Source organism: Temnothorax nylanderi, unplaced genomic scaffold, assembly GCF_030848795.1.
Source record: "Temnothorax nylanderi isolate EJ_2023f unplaced genomic scaffold, tnyl_v1.0 TNYL_tig0262_pilon, whole genome shotgun sequence".
Classification (NCBI taxonomy): Eukaryota; Metazoa; Arthropoda; class Insecta; order Hymenoptera; family Formicidae; genus Temnothorax; species Temnothorax nylanderi.
In genome coordinates, this window is record NW_027249324.1 from 209,819 (window position 1) to 223,254 (window position 13,436).

Genomic DNA, 13,436 nt, shown 5'->3' on the forward strand with positions numbered 1-13,436 from the left:
CCGAGTAACACGCACCTACAACATGAATGACTATAGCTTTGCTTTTTGGGACATAGTTCAATAATCGCATAGCATGAAACAACGTCAAGGGACGTGTCAGATGTAGCGAGTGTTAGCCTATCAAGATATTGCGCGACATCTCCGAGTCAGACGAAATATTCCAATAAGCGTTTATAAAGTCTTTCATGTTCTGAAATTTACCCTTGTCGGTAACGTGTCGCAAGTAACAACGCATATCTGGAGGACCGGTTTCTCCTCTTCTTTGGCAGAATCTAGGGAGCTGGGATAGTTTTCACTACACGACGAACTGCATTGTTGCATTTGCGTTTGGCTGCGTCGTAAAATTCTTTTTCTGCATTTTTTTTCGTTAAGAAATCGTTTCAAGACATAATCTGTAACATACAGATATAACGTATAAAAATATTTTAAAGTAATATAAGATATAATTAATCGTGGTGATATTGCATAACAAGATTTATATTAACTAACCTTTACAAGCATTCAGTTTATGAGGATCTAACATCGGTTTTACCTTAGGCCTATGACTTTCAGGTAATTTAGAATATAAATTTGGTAGTTTACCAGTAACACTGCTAGCAGCTAATGTTTCGGAACCAAAAACATGTAATAACAAGTCATTTGTTAATTTTTTTACGCTGCTGTGATCGCTATTTTTCAACGTATACTTATCGATGAAAATACCTTCAGCCAATTGAACTTTGTCACTCTGTGCATAAAAATAATATTATTAATGTTACATATTAAAATTTCCATGAAAATTTGTGTATGTATACGATTCAGTAAAATTATACAGCACCTGTAGTACGGATTTCGTTTCGCTTTTATATTCTATAGATCCGCTAGCAGAAAAAATGTTTTCTTTGTTACATTCAACAGCCTTTATAAATAATAATAATTATTAATAATACAGAAAAAAATAACTATCTTAAAAAATTTAAGTATATTATATATTACCGTATGATAGTTAGTTTCTGTTTCGTCCTGTGCAATATCTAGTAATTCAGTCTTAGTTTCCTTTATTCCAAATGAAAAGGTACTGGAGCTTTGTTTGTGTCGCACGTTTGACTTTTCATCAACGTTTGCCCTTATCTACAATTTTTAATATTATTAATAAAGTATTAAAACAATTCTTTTATTGTAAAGCATAATAAATTCTTAAAATTTATTGGCATACTTGAGGCAATGTATTATCTGCAAGTTTTGAAGTAATATCATCCACTGTTTTTACATTTTTCAAAACTTTTGTAATTATTGAGTCAATTTCTGATACGTCTGAAACATGTATGTAAATTCTATTTTAGCCTAAAATAAAAGTAAAATGTATGCTCACATTATTTTTTACACAAATTAAATACTTCATATTTTAAGAATTTCAATAATTACTACTTTATAATTTGAAAAATAACTGTTAATGAGGAATGTAATTTTTATTATTTCTAAGTAAAAATAACATACTTTGCAGAGCGAGTAAATTAGCATTTTCTTCTTTTAACTTCTTATTTTGATAAGTTAAAACGCTGATTTTCTCTAACAGTGCATTTTTCGACTTTTTTGACATGTTGAAATTATCATCTGAACTGTCATCGACTGATTCTTCTTCTGATTCTTCTACTATATATCTATAGTGTCATACTATATACGAATAAAAGTAAATGTTAACCAGTGAATACAGATAAATACAAAATAATTGTAGAACTTAAAAATATAATGTTAGCCCAATTATAATACAATATTACATTTAACGTTAATAAAATACTTTTTTTTCGTTGTACAAAATTTCTAACTTTTTTTAAATACAGAAATAATTAAAACATAAATCTAAAACATTATTCGTAAAAAGACTAAACCTTTGTCATCAACAAGTGTTATTATAATAGGTAATAACACTTACCTTCGGCAGCTGTGATTTATATTCAGCGAAGAATGTAGCAGACTTATCAACATTACGAGACATTTTTTTATTTTTTAGAGCAGATTTTGACGTCTAAAAAAGCAATCAATATATAATTATTTAAAAATTAGTGCGAAAAGTTACTCAGAACTAAAATTTAACAATCCTAAAATAAATTTATACAAAAAAATTCTGGTAAAATGTTATGTTTTTCCCTACAATATAAAAAGATAAAAAGATAAAATATTGTATCGTTTTATTTCTTACCATCACCTTCTTTGTCGCTGCTTGTTTTATATTATCACTTTCCTCGTCATGCTGTCTTTTTGCAAAATTTCGTCGATCCTGTCTGGTAGGATTGATAACACCATACTTTATCAGTGAGTTTTGATTCTCACACATGACAGTCCATGCTAAAATAGATTTAAACGTTCGTATTTATCTGAATATTATTAATGACGTAATATATCATCGTATGTTACAAAACAGTTTTAATGTAGGGGGAGACCGGGGCTAAACCGCCAACGGGGTTGAACCGCCAAATCAAATATCTCGGAACCTGTATATTGTGCGAACTCGCTATTAACATTGTAAACGCTGCTTATGGTACCCATGTGACCAACGGAGTTTCGGCAGGTTACCTGCCGTGTTATGATTTTTACGAGGGCAAACGTGTTTTCGGAAGGTGAAAGTGAAATTTTCTGCGCGTGGAAATATTGTAATATCTGCAATAATGTTTGCTCTCCAAATCTCGAGGTACGTGATTATAAAGAGTAATGCATGCTGAACACGAATCCGGTGTAGTTTTTTCATTATCGTTGATGTCTAATATTTCGTGGGCGATCAAACCTGAAACTTATGTTTGGGGCTTATCCGCCAGTAAGCACCCGAGGCTGGTCCGCCAGTCTCGTCACTGTGGCGCGCCGGGCGCACGACTTCAGCTCACGGCGATTTCAGGTTAGGTTTCTCTCGAGCGTGATTCTGTCTTCCCTTGCACGTGCGTCAGTTTGTGTAGGAGGGAAATGGTACGCACGTATCGTCGCAAAACGGGTGTTTTGGCCGACCGAAAAGATGGCGGACCGTTGTTTTCGAGATCACTCACGCTCACGGCACGTCGGCGAGGTACGGCGAGGCACGGCACGGCTCTGAGATCCCGCGATTTCCGCGCGAGAGTTGACATGCCGCGCGCGCTGTAGATCGTCCCGATTCCCGGCCGCGGTAAATCGTCGTTGTTGGTCGTTGTGTCAGTGACAGTCGCGCGTGCGACCGCATCGTCCAGCGTTCGCCGCATCGTCTCGGCGTCATTGTCGCCGCCGTTGTAGTGGTGGTGATGTCGGTGGTGGTCATCGTCGTCGTCGTCGTCGTCGTGGTCGTGGCCGTTGTCGTCGTGGTGGTCGTGGCCGTCGTCGTCGTGGTGGTCGTGGCCGTCGTCGTCGTCGTCGTCGGCGCGTCGAGGAATCGGCGCGAAGACGCCGTCGAGTCGGTAAAATGGTCGCGCTCCACCGCGAGCTTTTCTAACCCCCCTGTCGCTATTTATCGCTCCCCCGCGAGAAACGCGGCTTGGTTAGGTTGCTCGAGGCTCCGCGCTGATCCTATGGCACCGGAACGCCGTCACGCGTATTCCCCGTGGTTGCCCGCGTTGACAATGTGACGTGCCGTTGGGGAGTTTACGATTTGGTTAACCTCTGTATTCACGTGCCTAAATTGTTTTATGGAATAGGTAAAACAATTATTTTTTAATAATGTTTTGCATAAAAATTTTAAATAAATTTTTATATTTTTCTCTTAAAAAACAATTATTAAAATGTATCCTATCATTTTTCAGGATTAGATGTACGTATATGTATTGAAAATGCAGTGTGGCGGATTAGCCCCGGGGGGTGGCGGTTCAACCCCGGCATTTTTGAGATTTCAATTTTTCCACCGTTGTCGTTTTTGCTCTATACCGGTTAAACAAAGCAACATAGATAAAAATTTCCTATATAAATTTTGTAGCTAAAGGTTCACTCTTTACAGTGGTATACCACATTTAACTAAAATTATTTATTTTCTTGTTAAAAATCGGCACCGAAAAAAAACTGGCGGTTTAGCCCCGGTCTCCCCTAATTTTTTAAATTACTTACGACCAGATGCAAGTATCTTAACGACAACTTTATTCCACTCGCAGTCTTTGGTTCTTTTTTTCGTAATATTCGCAGGCCCTACGTCGCACTTTGGCCAAAGCATTGTAGTTTCGGATTCATTATCAATTAAACTTTGTATGGTATCTGCATTTATTTCATCATTTTTACATTGCAACCAATCTTGGAAGCCAATCCCGAGTTCATTGTTTTCATTCGAGAATTGCACTAATATGCACTTCTCGTCACTTATATTCCACTTATAACTCATTTTGATTTAATCACAAAATATAAATTACTTTGGAGGACATCAAAATCGCAGCAGGAAAAGTCGACACGTTCACTTTATTCTATTACTCACGTAATATTGCGAAATCTTTGGTTTTTGACCAAAAGAGGTTAGGTATTAAGTACGGCTATATGGCAGACAACTCGAGATATAGGGTACGTTCCACTTAACGCTCACAACGCTCGCGAGCATCATTTCGTCCTTGTTTAACATTTAATAAACAATAACAAGGATGAAATAATTCCACAAGCGTTATCGCGAGCGTTAAGTGGAACGCACCCATATAAGCGCGCTTACGTCTCGTTCTCTGCCGACTGCCATCAGCCTACGTCATGTGACTCGTTTCCTTGTGTCTGATTGGTGGATATACACCAATCAGATGCAAGGGCTCACTGAGCACAGTGAGGGGTTGTGTGGAACGCGCGTGTTCGGTTACTTCGGTTTGTTATTGTGAATATAACCTAATATTTGTGTTTGAGAGAATTTCCGGGTTTGACATCACCTTGTGTTTATAGTCATTAAGTGGAATTAATAATTATTTTAAAATAATTGTAATAAATGTAATTGTAAAAATAAGATCGTATGATCTTGCCTTACATGTGAAATATGAAAAAAGGGGTCCTTATAAAAAGTATACGGAGGATGGAATTCCTAAATCAACTTATTTCTCACGTCTTAAAAAAGGTAGACAATTACTTGTTGATGAAGTTCAAAATGCAGATGTAAGTATTTATCACATTTTCATTACTTTTATCATGTTTCTTCTGTCATAAACATTTATTTATTATCAAAAAATTAAGAATATTTTTTTATAAACATTTATTCATTATTTTAAAAAATTAATTCAAAACAAAATTATCATTAATTTTAAGATAGTTGGTTATAAACAAAAAAATGCTGTAAAAGTAATTGTTGAAGTTTCTATATATGTTACTATTTTTATACAGGAAATAGAATCTGGAAGTAGTTATCAAGGTTCTAGTAATATGGATGTTATCGGTGATGAAATTATTGGTGAACAACATAATGTTTATGAAGCAGGTCAGAATGCAATAAGCGAATGTGCTGAAGATAATAATGTAAGAAGTATATTCTTATTTTTATTATATGTTAAACATTTATTATAGTATTTAGGAAAACATGACATAATTAAATGCTTAAGCGATTTCAAATAAGACTTAAACTTAAATAAAAAAATGTTTTGTTCTTTTTGGGATCAAATTTAGAAATGCTTACTTCATGCATCATTTATTCAAAATTGTAAAAAAAATCATTTACAGGATAATACTGGTTCAGACAGAGAGGAAAATAATGAAAATCTGTCAGAGGAAAATAATCAGTCAGAAAACAATAAAGAAAATGAAAATCCTCCAGAACATGACAACAACGAATATGGTTTTGATGATGAAATAACATATGATAACCATCCAGTAAGTAATGATTTTAAAACTGTGACAGTTTATAACATTCCGAATTGATAACATATATCATCATGTAGTTAATTTTATGTATTAAGTATTTGATTTTTAAATATACATTACTTTTAGAAATGTTTAACAAAAAGTAATATGCAAGTAAAATATTAACTTTAATTATTTCGTTAAAACATTGTGTAATTTTGAAACAATCATTATTCTCAGGAACGAGGTGCTCCACTATACGAATCTTGCAGCTTAACATTAGAAGAAAGTGAATTGCTCATTTTGAGTTTTATAATTCGTCACAACATCACTGATGTCGGATTAGAAGATCTTTTATCTCTCATTAACTGTCATCTTCCTACGATAGTGCACAAATCGAAGTATCTCTTTTTAAACAAATTTCCAAAAGCTGCTAACATTGTAACATATTTCTATTGCATTAATTGTTTCACTTTACTCGATTTTGTTGGGAAAAACATAAATACAAAATGTCCCGATTGCCGTAAAAAGTACAACCAGAAGGTATTGCAACACGATGGAAAGTTTTTTATACAACTTCCACTTAAAGAACAATTAAGTAATGTTGTTAGTAGTTCTTATAATAAGTTTCAGAGAACGAATGACACTAATTACATATCAGATATTTGTAGTGGAAGTGTGTACAATTCATTAAAGCGTAAAAACAAAATTTCCGATCTCGATATTACACTTCAATGGAATACGGATGGGGTACAAGTGTTTAAATCTTCTAAAGTATCTATGTGGCCTATTCAAGTTGCAATTAATGAGTTACCGTACCGTGACAGACGAAACTCTATTATTTTATGTGGATTATGGTACGGAACGGTGAAACCAAACATGCAGTTGTTCCTAAAGACATTTGTAGACGATTTAAGAGATTTACACAATAACGGTATTACTTTTACTCCATCTGGACAAGTAGATCCTATAACAATAAAAGTGCACACTCTTCTTTCCCCAATCGATTCTGTTGCTAGACCAGTCGTTCAGTATATTTCCCAATATAATGGGAAATTTGGATGTAGCTTATGTTTAAATAAAGGAGAGAGAATGCGAGTTGGGAAAGGCCATGCACGTGTTTATTGCGGCAGAATAGGAATTAAGAGATCGAAAAAAAAAACATGAGAAACATGTAGAAAAAGCAATTACTGAAAAACGGCGAGTGTTTGGAGTTAAAGGTTTTTTAATAACAATGTTTATACCTTTGTTCAATATTATATATTCCTTTCCGCCCGAATATATGCACTGTGTACTGCTAGGTGTTTGCAAAACATTTGCCACTATGTGGTTTGATTCAAAGAATTTTCAGAAACCGTGGTACATAGGAACAAAAGTTAATTTGTATGATCAAAAATTGAAGAAAATGATGCCTTGTCACGAAATTTCTAGAACTACTGACTCTATTGAAAACTTCGGATTGTGGAAAGCATCTCAGTGGAAACACCACTTACTTTATTACTCGCTTGTATGTTTGAAAGATATATTACCTTTCCGTTATTACAAACACTGACTGCTTTTAGTTTTTAGTATTTATACTATCCTAAAGGATAGATTTAGTATTCAGGAATTCAGGTCTGCTAAACGAGCTTTGCAACAATTTGTTGAAGATACTGAAACTCTGTACGGAAAGGAGTATATGAAATACAACATTCATCTTCTCCTTCATATCCCAGATAGTGTAAAACAGTTTGGTGCTTTATGGGCTTGGTCGGCGTTTCCGTTTGAGCATTACAATGGTATTTTAACTAAAATGTTTCACAATTCTCAGAGCGTTCCTCAACAAATTTGTAAATCTTATTTAAGATTGCAAAACATTAAGAACAGTACTATTTTTCTTCAACAAAATTGCAGTGTATCAGGAAAATCACTGTTTAATAAAATGTTTGGGGACTCTAATATTGATAAGTATCTTGATTTTGGACTTTTAAAAATTTGTGGATGTGCTCAACAAGTGGAATTATCTGTTATAGAGCAACATTTAATAACAGAAGTTTTAAGAGAAGAAATTATAACTAATGCGTGCAGCTACGATCGTTTCATTTATAAAAACATATTGTATCATTGCAGTGATAGACAACTGAAAAGAAGACATAACAGTACTGTCCAAACTAGTGATAAGATAATTGATAAGATGCAACATTCTAACTGTTACAACCGCAAACAGTCAAATTAAACAATGTGTTATTATAGGAAAAGTGTTTGAAGTATCGAACGAAGTACTTTGTACACATGGAGCAATTTCTTCTAATTCATTTTCTACAAACATTTTCTACCTAACTGATTGTGAGAACAAAATGTGCTGTTTACCAGAGAATTTATTACAGAAATGTATTCTTATACCTTATATTGATGACAAGAAATTTGTTATTATTCCTATTGTAAATCTTGTCGAAACTGATTGAAAAAGTTAATAAAGTAAATAAAAATTACATACTATATCTACTACCCCTTGTACTGTGATTTCTGCCCAGTGCTCTGAATGTCAACGTGAAGAAATTCAAGCAAGCGCGGGTAAACGGCGGGAGTAACTATGACTCTCTTAAGGCGTAGGGCGTAGGCGCTCTGATTTTCGCTTTCTTTTCGTTCTCTTCTCTCCAGAGAAGGGGAACCCTTGGCCGGGGTCAAACATAATATCCTTTTGGCAATAGATTTATGCAAGCTATAAGGCTGCTCTTGGACTGTTTTGTCGACGGTTTTCTTATATTCGGACTACGGAAAAGTAAATAATTTAGGCCGGCTCAGGGGGAGCGAGGAGACCCGCTTGGGAACCGGGTCCTCCTGGATGGGAGTCATAGTTGCTCGTTCACAAGGGGGCGCAGCCTGTTGTCTGGGCCCCAAGTCTGCCCCACCTCCAAGATCGGTGTCCGCTGGGTACCCGGCTTGCCGGGGAGCTAACGGGGTTCAGGCGACACGGGAGCATGCCCTGGGCTCTCGGCCGGTTCGACCGATGCCAGCGGGTTTCATTCCCGTCAGGGCAACAACATCGAGAACATACCCTGGGCTCTTGGCCAGTTCCGACTGGTGCCAGCGGGTTCATTCCCGCCAGGGTAATAACGAGAGCACACCCTGGGCTCTCGGCCGGTTCCGACTGGTGCCAGCGGGTATCACTCCCGTCAGGGCAATACAGCTGGTCACGGGCTAGCAACCCCGGCTGGCTTATCTTAAATTTGCTAAATATAGAAATGGCAAAGCCTCGGACGATGGGGAACACGGCCCCATTCCCCTGGAACACGGCCAGGGGGCTATACGGAGACAACCAAGGCAAGAAGCACTGGTCTTGAACGATGGGGAACACGGCCCCATTCCCCTGGAACACGGCCAGGGGGCTATTCGAAGACAAACAAAGCAAGAGATACAGGTCTGTGAGTTATCGCTCCCCTTCAATCGAAGGAGGTGCGAAAGTTGCGCCGGAGTGGGCGAATATATGGCTCTCACTATCAAAGATGAGGCCCGGCATATTGAGGAAGTGCACCCTTACCTAAGCGTCAGATATAAATGTGAATGGTGTGGCAAGTCGTATGTGTCTTACCATGCGGCTGCATGCCACCTGCCAAAGTGCCCAGCAGCCGGGGTAAATGAGGGGCAACGAACCGTAAAGCAGGGCCGGTTCGACTGCCCGGAGTGTGACAGAAACTTCACTTCACAACGAGGGCTGTCGCAACACCAAAGGCTGGCGCACCCGGTAACAAGGAACCGATTGAGATCAGAGCAAACGGCTCCGAAGGTGAATGAACAAGGACGGGGCAGAGTTTTTTCTGCCGAAGATATCTGCAGGATGCTCGAACTCGAAGTGGAGCTCATGGGCAAGGTGAACATAGCGAGAGCTATGGTTCCGTTTATGCCGGAGAAAACCCTGAAGCAAATAAGGGACAAAAGAAATGAGTCATGTTACAAAAGATGGAGAGAACAACGCCTCAGTAGTACACTTTCTAATCAAGAGGCTGTCAAGGAAGAGGACCAGCAAGTGGGCGGTGCACCACTAGAGGTCGACGAGGTTTTTGTTGATGCAGAGGAGAACGAGGATGTTTTCATGGATGCGGAAGAGACACCAGGCGATATTTACAGCTTTGAGGAGTCTTCGTCAACCATGAGTTGGAGGCAAGCCAGCATTGCGGCTGTGCTTAAGGAGCTCAAGAGTAGTGAGCCCAAGGAAACGCTGGAAGTGCAACGGCATATTATCGAGCTCCTGGCGGCAAAGAGTGAAGGTCAGGCAATAACGCAGGCAGAAGTAGACGCAGCCTACGAGCTGGTGGTCAGTTTGTTCCACGCCCCTGCAACTGGGAAGAAAGGCGGTAATTCCCGGAAGCATCGGAGTCGGAGGAAAGGGCTCTCGGGTAGAATCGAACGCAAAGCCCGAGCCTATGCCCTTACGCAAGAGTTATATAAAAACAACCCTGCTATGCTCGCTAAAATGGTAAGAGAGGGTATGGACATTCAAGCGCATGATACAGGTGAATCGGTGAGTCCATCAGTGGAGAGCATCAAGGAGCTCTACGAAGGGCTGTGGGGAAAGCCCGGTCGATGTGATGTTGAACAGGAGAAGCAAGAGGCCACGGTGCCACATAACCCAGCAGAAATTCTGCACCCTATCTCCAGTGCGGAGGTTCTGAAGCGTTTCAGGTCTACACGGCTGAGGGTGGCAGCCGGGCCCGATGGACTCCGCAAGGGAGATCTGATGAGAAATGAGGGAGGATACATCCTCCAAGCGATCTTTAACGTAATTATGCTGGCACTGAAACAGCCAAGCGCATGGCGCTGCAACAGAACAACGCTGTTGCTCAAAGAGGGCAAGGATCTCTCAGTAGCGGCCAACTACAGGCCAATTACTATCTCATCGATACTAAGTAGATTGTATTGGGGTATTATGGACTAACGCCTAAGAAACGTGGTCCACCTAAACGCACGGCAAAAAGGCTTTGTGCCAGAAATGGGATGTTATAATAACATCAACTTGCTAAATGAAGTCCTTGCAACAGCCAAAAAGGGCAAAGGAATCGTTGTCACTCAGGTGGACATTGCCAAGGCGTTTGATAGCCTTCCGCACCCAGTTATTAAGTATTCGTTACTTAGCCAAGGGTTGCCGGAGGAAGTGGTCGCACTGATAATGGACTCGTACAAAGGAGTCAAAACGACCATGAACTGTCGTAACGAAACGTTCGACATAGAGTTGAGAAGAGGTGTCAAACAAGGCGACCCTCTGTCTCCACTCATCTTTAATATCTGTATGGATTTAATCATTGACAAGCTGGAAATAATGGAAGGCTTCCAAGTTAAGAAAGGCCTTAGCATATCGTGCTTGGCTTTTGCCGACGATATAATTTTAATAGCAAATGATCGAGTAGCGGCGAGTCGGCTTATGGATGAGCTCGTTGGCTTCCTCTCAAGTTGGGGAATGGCACTATCGATTGGGAAGTGCGTTGCCTTTGGTATTGTCACAACCAAAGATAGCTGGTATATGGTGGACCCTGAAATAGACAGTAATGGCGAGAAGATCGCCTACTGCGGCCCTGCGCAGTCAATGCAATACCTAGGCATACAGATTACTCCATGGGAAGGAGTAGTTATTAAGCGTGCAATCGCACGACTAAGGGACACGCTCCCAAGAATTAAAAGGCTACCCCTGAAGCCTCACCAAAAAGTCGAACTCCTAGCGCGGTATGTATTGCCGCACTTTCTGTACGCCTTCACCGCGGGCACTATAAGTGCCGCAGTGCTAAGAGATATAGACCAAGCACTGAGGACGGCGGTGAAAGATTATCTGCACCTCCCACAGTCTACGGCAGATGGTCTGGTATACGCATCCAAACGCAATGGCGGCATGGGCTTTTTGAAGCTCGAAATTGTTGTAACGTCCGCAACTCTAAAAGCTGGATTTCGCTTTCTAACTAATAGCGACCCAGCAATACAGGCCCTAGTAGTAGCGTCAGGGCTGGAGAACAGACTAAAGCGTCTTGCGCATGTAGCCAAACTTGGCTGGCCACTACAGTCGACCAAACAGATCGACGGCTACAAGCTCAAAACCAAAGCAGACGAATGGAAGAGATGGGCGGATTTGCCCTCCCAAGGCAAAGGAGTGCAAGCCTATAGAAACGACAAAATAGGCAATGAGTGGCTATACCGTCCTAACCTGTTGAAACCGTCCAGGTACATTACGGCGCTCAAGTTGAGAGCCAATGTAGCGGCGAACAAGGTGTCGCTCAATAGAGTCGCTAAAACCGGCAACGTCATGTGCCGAAAATGCAAGGCGCAGCCGGAGACGCTAGGCCACATACTGGGGCAGTGTACGTATACCAAGTCCGGTAGGATTAAACGACACAACGATATTCGAGACTGCATTGAACGACACGTCTTGGGGCAGCGTGGCATGGCAGTAACGAAGGAGGCAAGGCTGCAGGACCCTCATCTGAGGAATCTCCAACCAGACCTGATTATACAGCATCGGGAAAGGGTTTTCGTGGTTGACATCACAGTCTGCCATGAGGATGGTGATCTCCTTGACAGAGGTAGAAGGGACAAGCTCGCTAAATATGCGTCCCTCGTAGCCCCGCTTAAAGCTCAATTAGGGGCGAAAGACTGTATGATCCTCCCGATAGTTATCGGGACAAGAGGAGCAATGCCCAGAAACACTGTTACCTGTCTACATGAACTGCAAATTAGAGACAGAGGCTCGCTGAGAACGCTAACACTGCAAGCGCTCAGGAGCTCAGTGGAACTTTTCCATATGTTTATGGACTATAATGCGCCGTTGCGCCTTAACAACAGCGATGCTGCTGATTAAAAACTCTTGGCTAGCTCACTGATGTAATTTTTTATACACTAACGATGGTCTGGGATCTGATCCACCCATGCAGTATTTATTTATTTATTTATTTATTGCAGTATTTATTTATTTATTTATTGCAGTATTTATTTGGGAGCCTCTACACTCCCAATTTTAAGCTATGCCGGCACTTTTGCCGTTGACATCAGTGATGCGAGTCGTTCGGATGGGCAATGCCCATGGGCACCGAACGGCGGCAGAGCCGTGCGACCGACCGCCACGGCGTACGGGCGGACGCCTCCACGTGGCTCCCCGCGGTAACGGCAACACTAAGCCGGCCAAGTTCCGCTTCCCCAGGCTGGGGACTCTGCTTCACGATTTTTCCAGCCCGTGCGCAGGAATCCCGCGGCAGATCAGTCAGATGGGTTTCTTTCCTGCGGGAGGACTTGCCAAGAGTGCTAGATAGACCCAGTCAATATTGATAGGATGGAATTTGAACAAAAGTTACACTGGATCTCGTATCCTTACTGTTTGGGCAACCTGTTGCGAAGATGAGCGATCCAATCGTTAACCTGCAGGATCGCTCAGCCAGGTCCCGTTGTTAGCAGGAACCGCACTGTCCCGAAGCGGTAAGACGCGCCGATGGCGTGATATAAATAGCCAAATGCCTCGTCATGTAATTAGTGACGCGCATGAATGGATTAACGAGATTCCCACTGTCCCTATCTACTGGTGGGAGTAGACATGACTATCGGAAGCACTTTGCAGGACGGTGCTCGCGTGTTTATTTGGAAAGCGCTAAGACAGCGCTCAGGAACGAAGGAGAAGGAGTCTCCGCGTAGCGGAGGGTTGTTGAGTACTGGGGCGGTACTCGGGTGACCGGATATGGTCGGCTGGCACTCGCCTGTGCCCC

General features: G+C 40.9%; 2 protein-coding genes and 1 pseudogene across 2 annotated transcripts; 2 read left to right on the forward strand and 1 right to left on the reverse strand.

Annotated features, from left to right (window-relative positions):
* Window positions 1-797: 797 nt before the first annotated feature.
* LOC139780100 (uncharacterized) lies at window positions 798-4,303 on the reverse strand (annotated as a pseudogene).
* Window positions 4,304-5,215: 912 nt separating this feature from the next.
* On the forward strand, window positions 5,216-8,192 carry LOC139780103 (uncharacterized). The gene is made up of 3 exons (XM_071718607.1): window positions 5,216-5,400; window positions 5,602-5,751; window positions 5,962-8,192. The coding sequence occupies exons 1-3, from the start codon at window positions 5,308-5,310 to the stop codon at window positions 6,886-6,888; spliced, it is 1,170 nt and encodes a 389-aa protein (XP_071574708.1). The 5' UTR covers window positions 5,216-5,307; the 3' UTR covers window positions 6,889-8,192.
* Window positions 8,193-9,187: 995 nt separating this feature from the next.
* LOC139780084 (uncharacterized) lies at window positions 9,188-10,636 on the forward strand. Its single transcript, XM_071718594.1, has one exon. The coding sequence runs from the start codon at window positions 9,188-9,190 to the stop codon at window positions 10,634-10,636; it is 1,449 nt and encodes a 482-aa protein (XP_071574695.1).
* The last annotated feature ends 2,800 nt before the right edge of the window (window positions 10,637-13,436 follow it).

What these genes read in the sequence shown, in the direction of transcription:
- LOC139780103 (XM_071718607.1), top strand. Translation starts at nt 5,308, where the DNA reads ATGGATGTTATCGGTGATGAAATTATTGGTGAACAACATAATGTTTAT. An exon ending in AATGTGCTGAAGATAATAAT is followed by an intron (nt 5,401 to 5,601) that starts GTAAGAAGTATA and finishes AATCATTTACAG; the next exon opens with GATAATACTGGTTCAGACAG. An exon ending in TAACATATGATAACCATCCA is followed by an intron (nt 5,752 to 5,961) that starts GTAAGTAATGAT and finishes CATTATTCTCAG; the next exon opens with GAACGAGGTGCTCCACTATA.
- LOC139780084 (XM_071718594.1), top strand. Translation starts at nt 9,188, where the DNA reads ATGGCTCTCACTATCAAAGATGAGGCCCGGCATATTGAGGAAGTGCAC.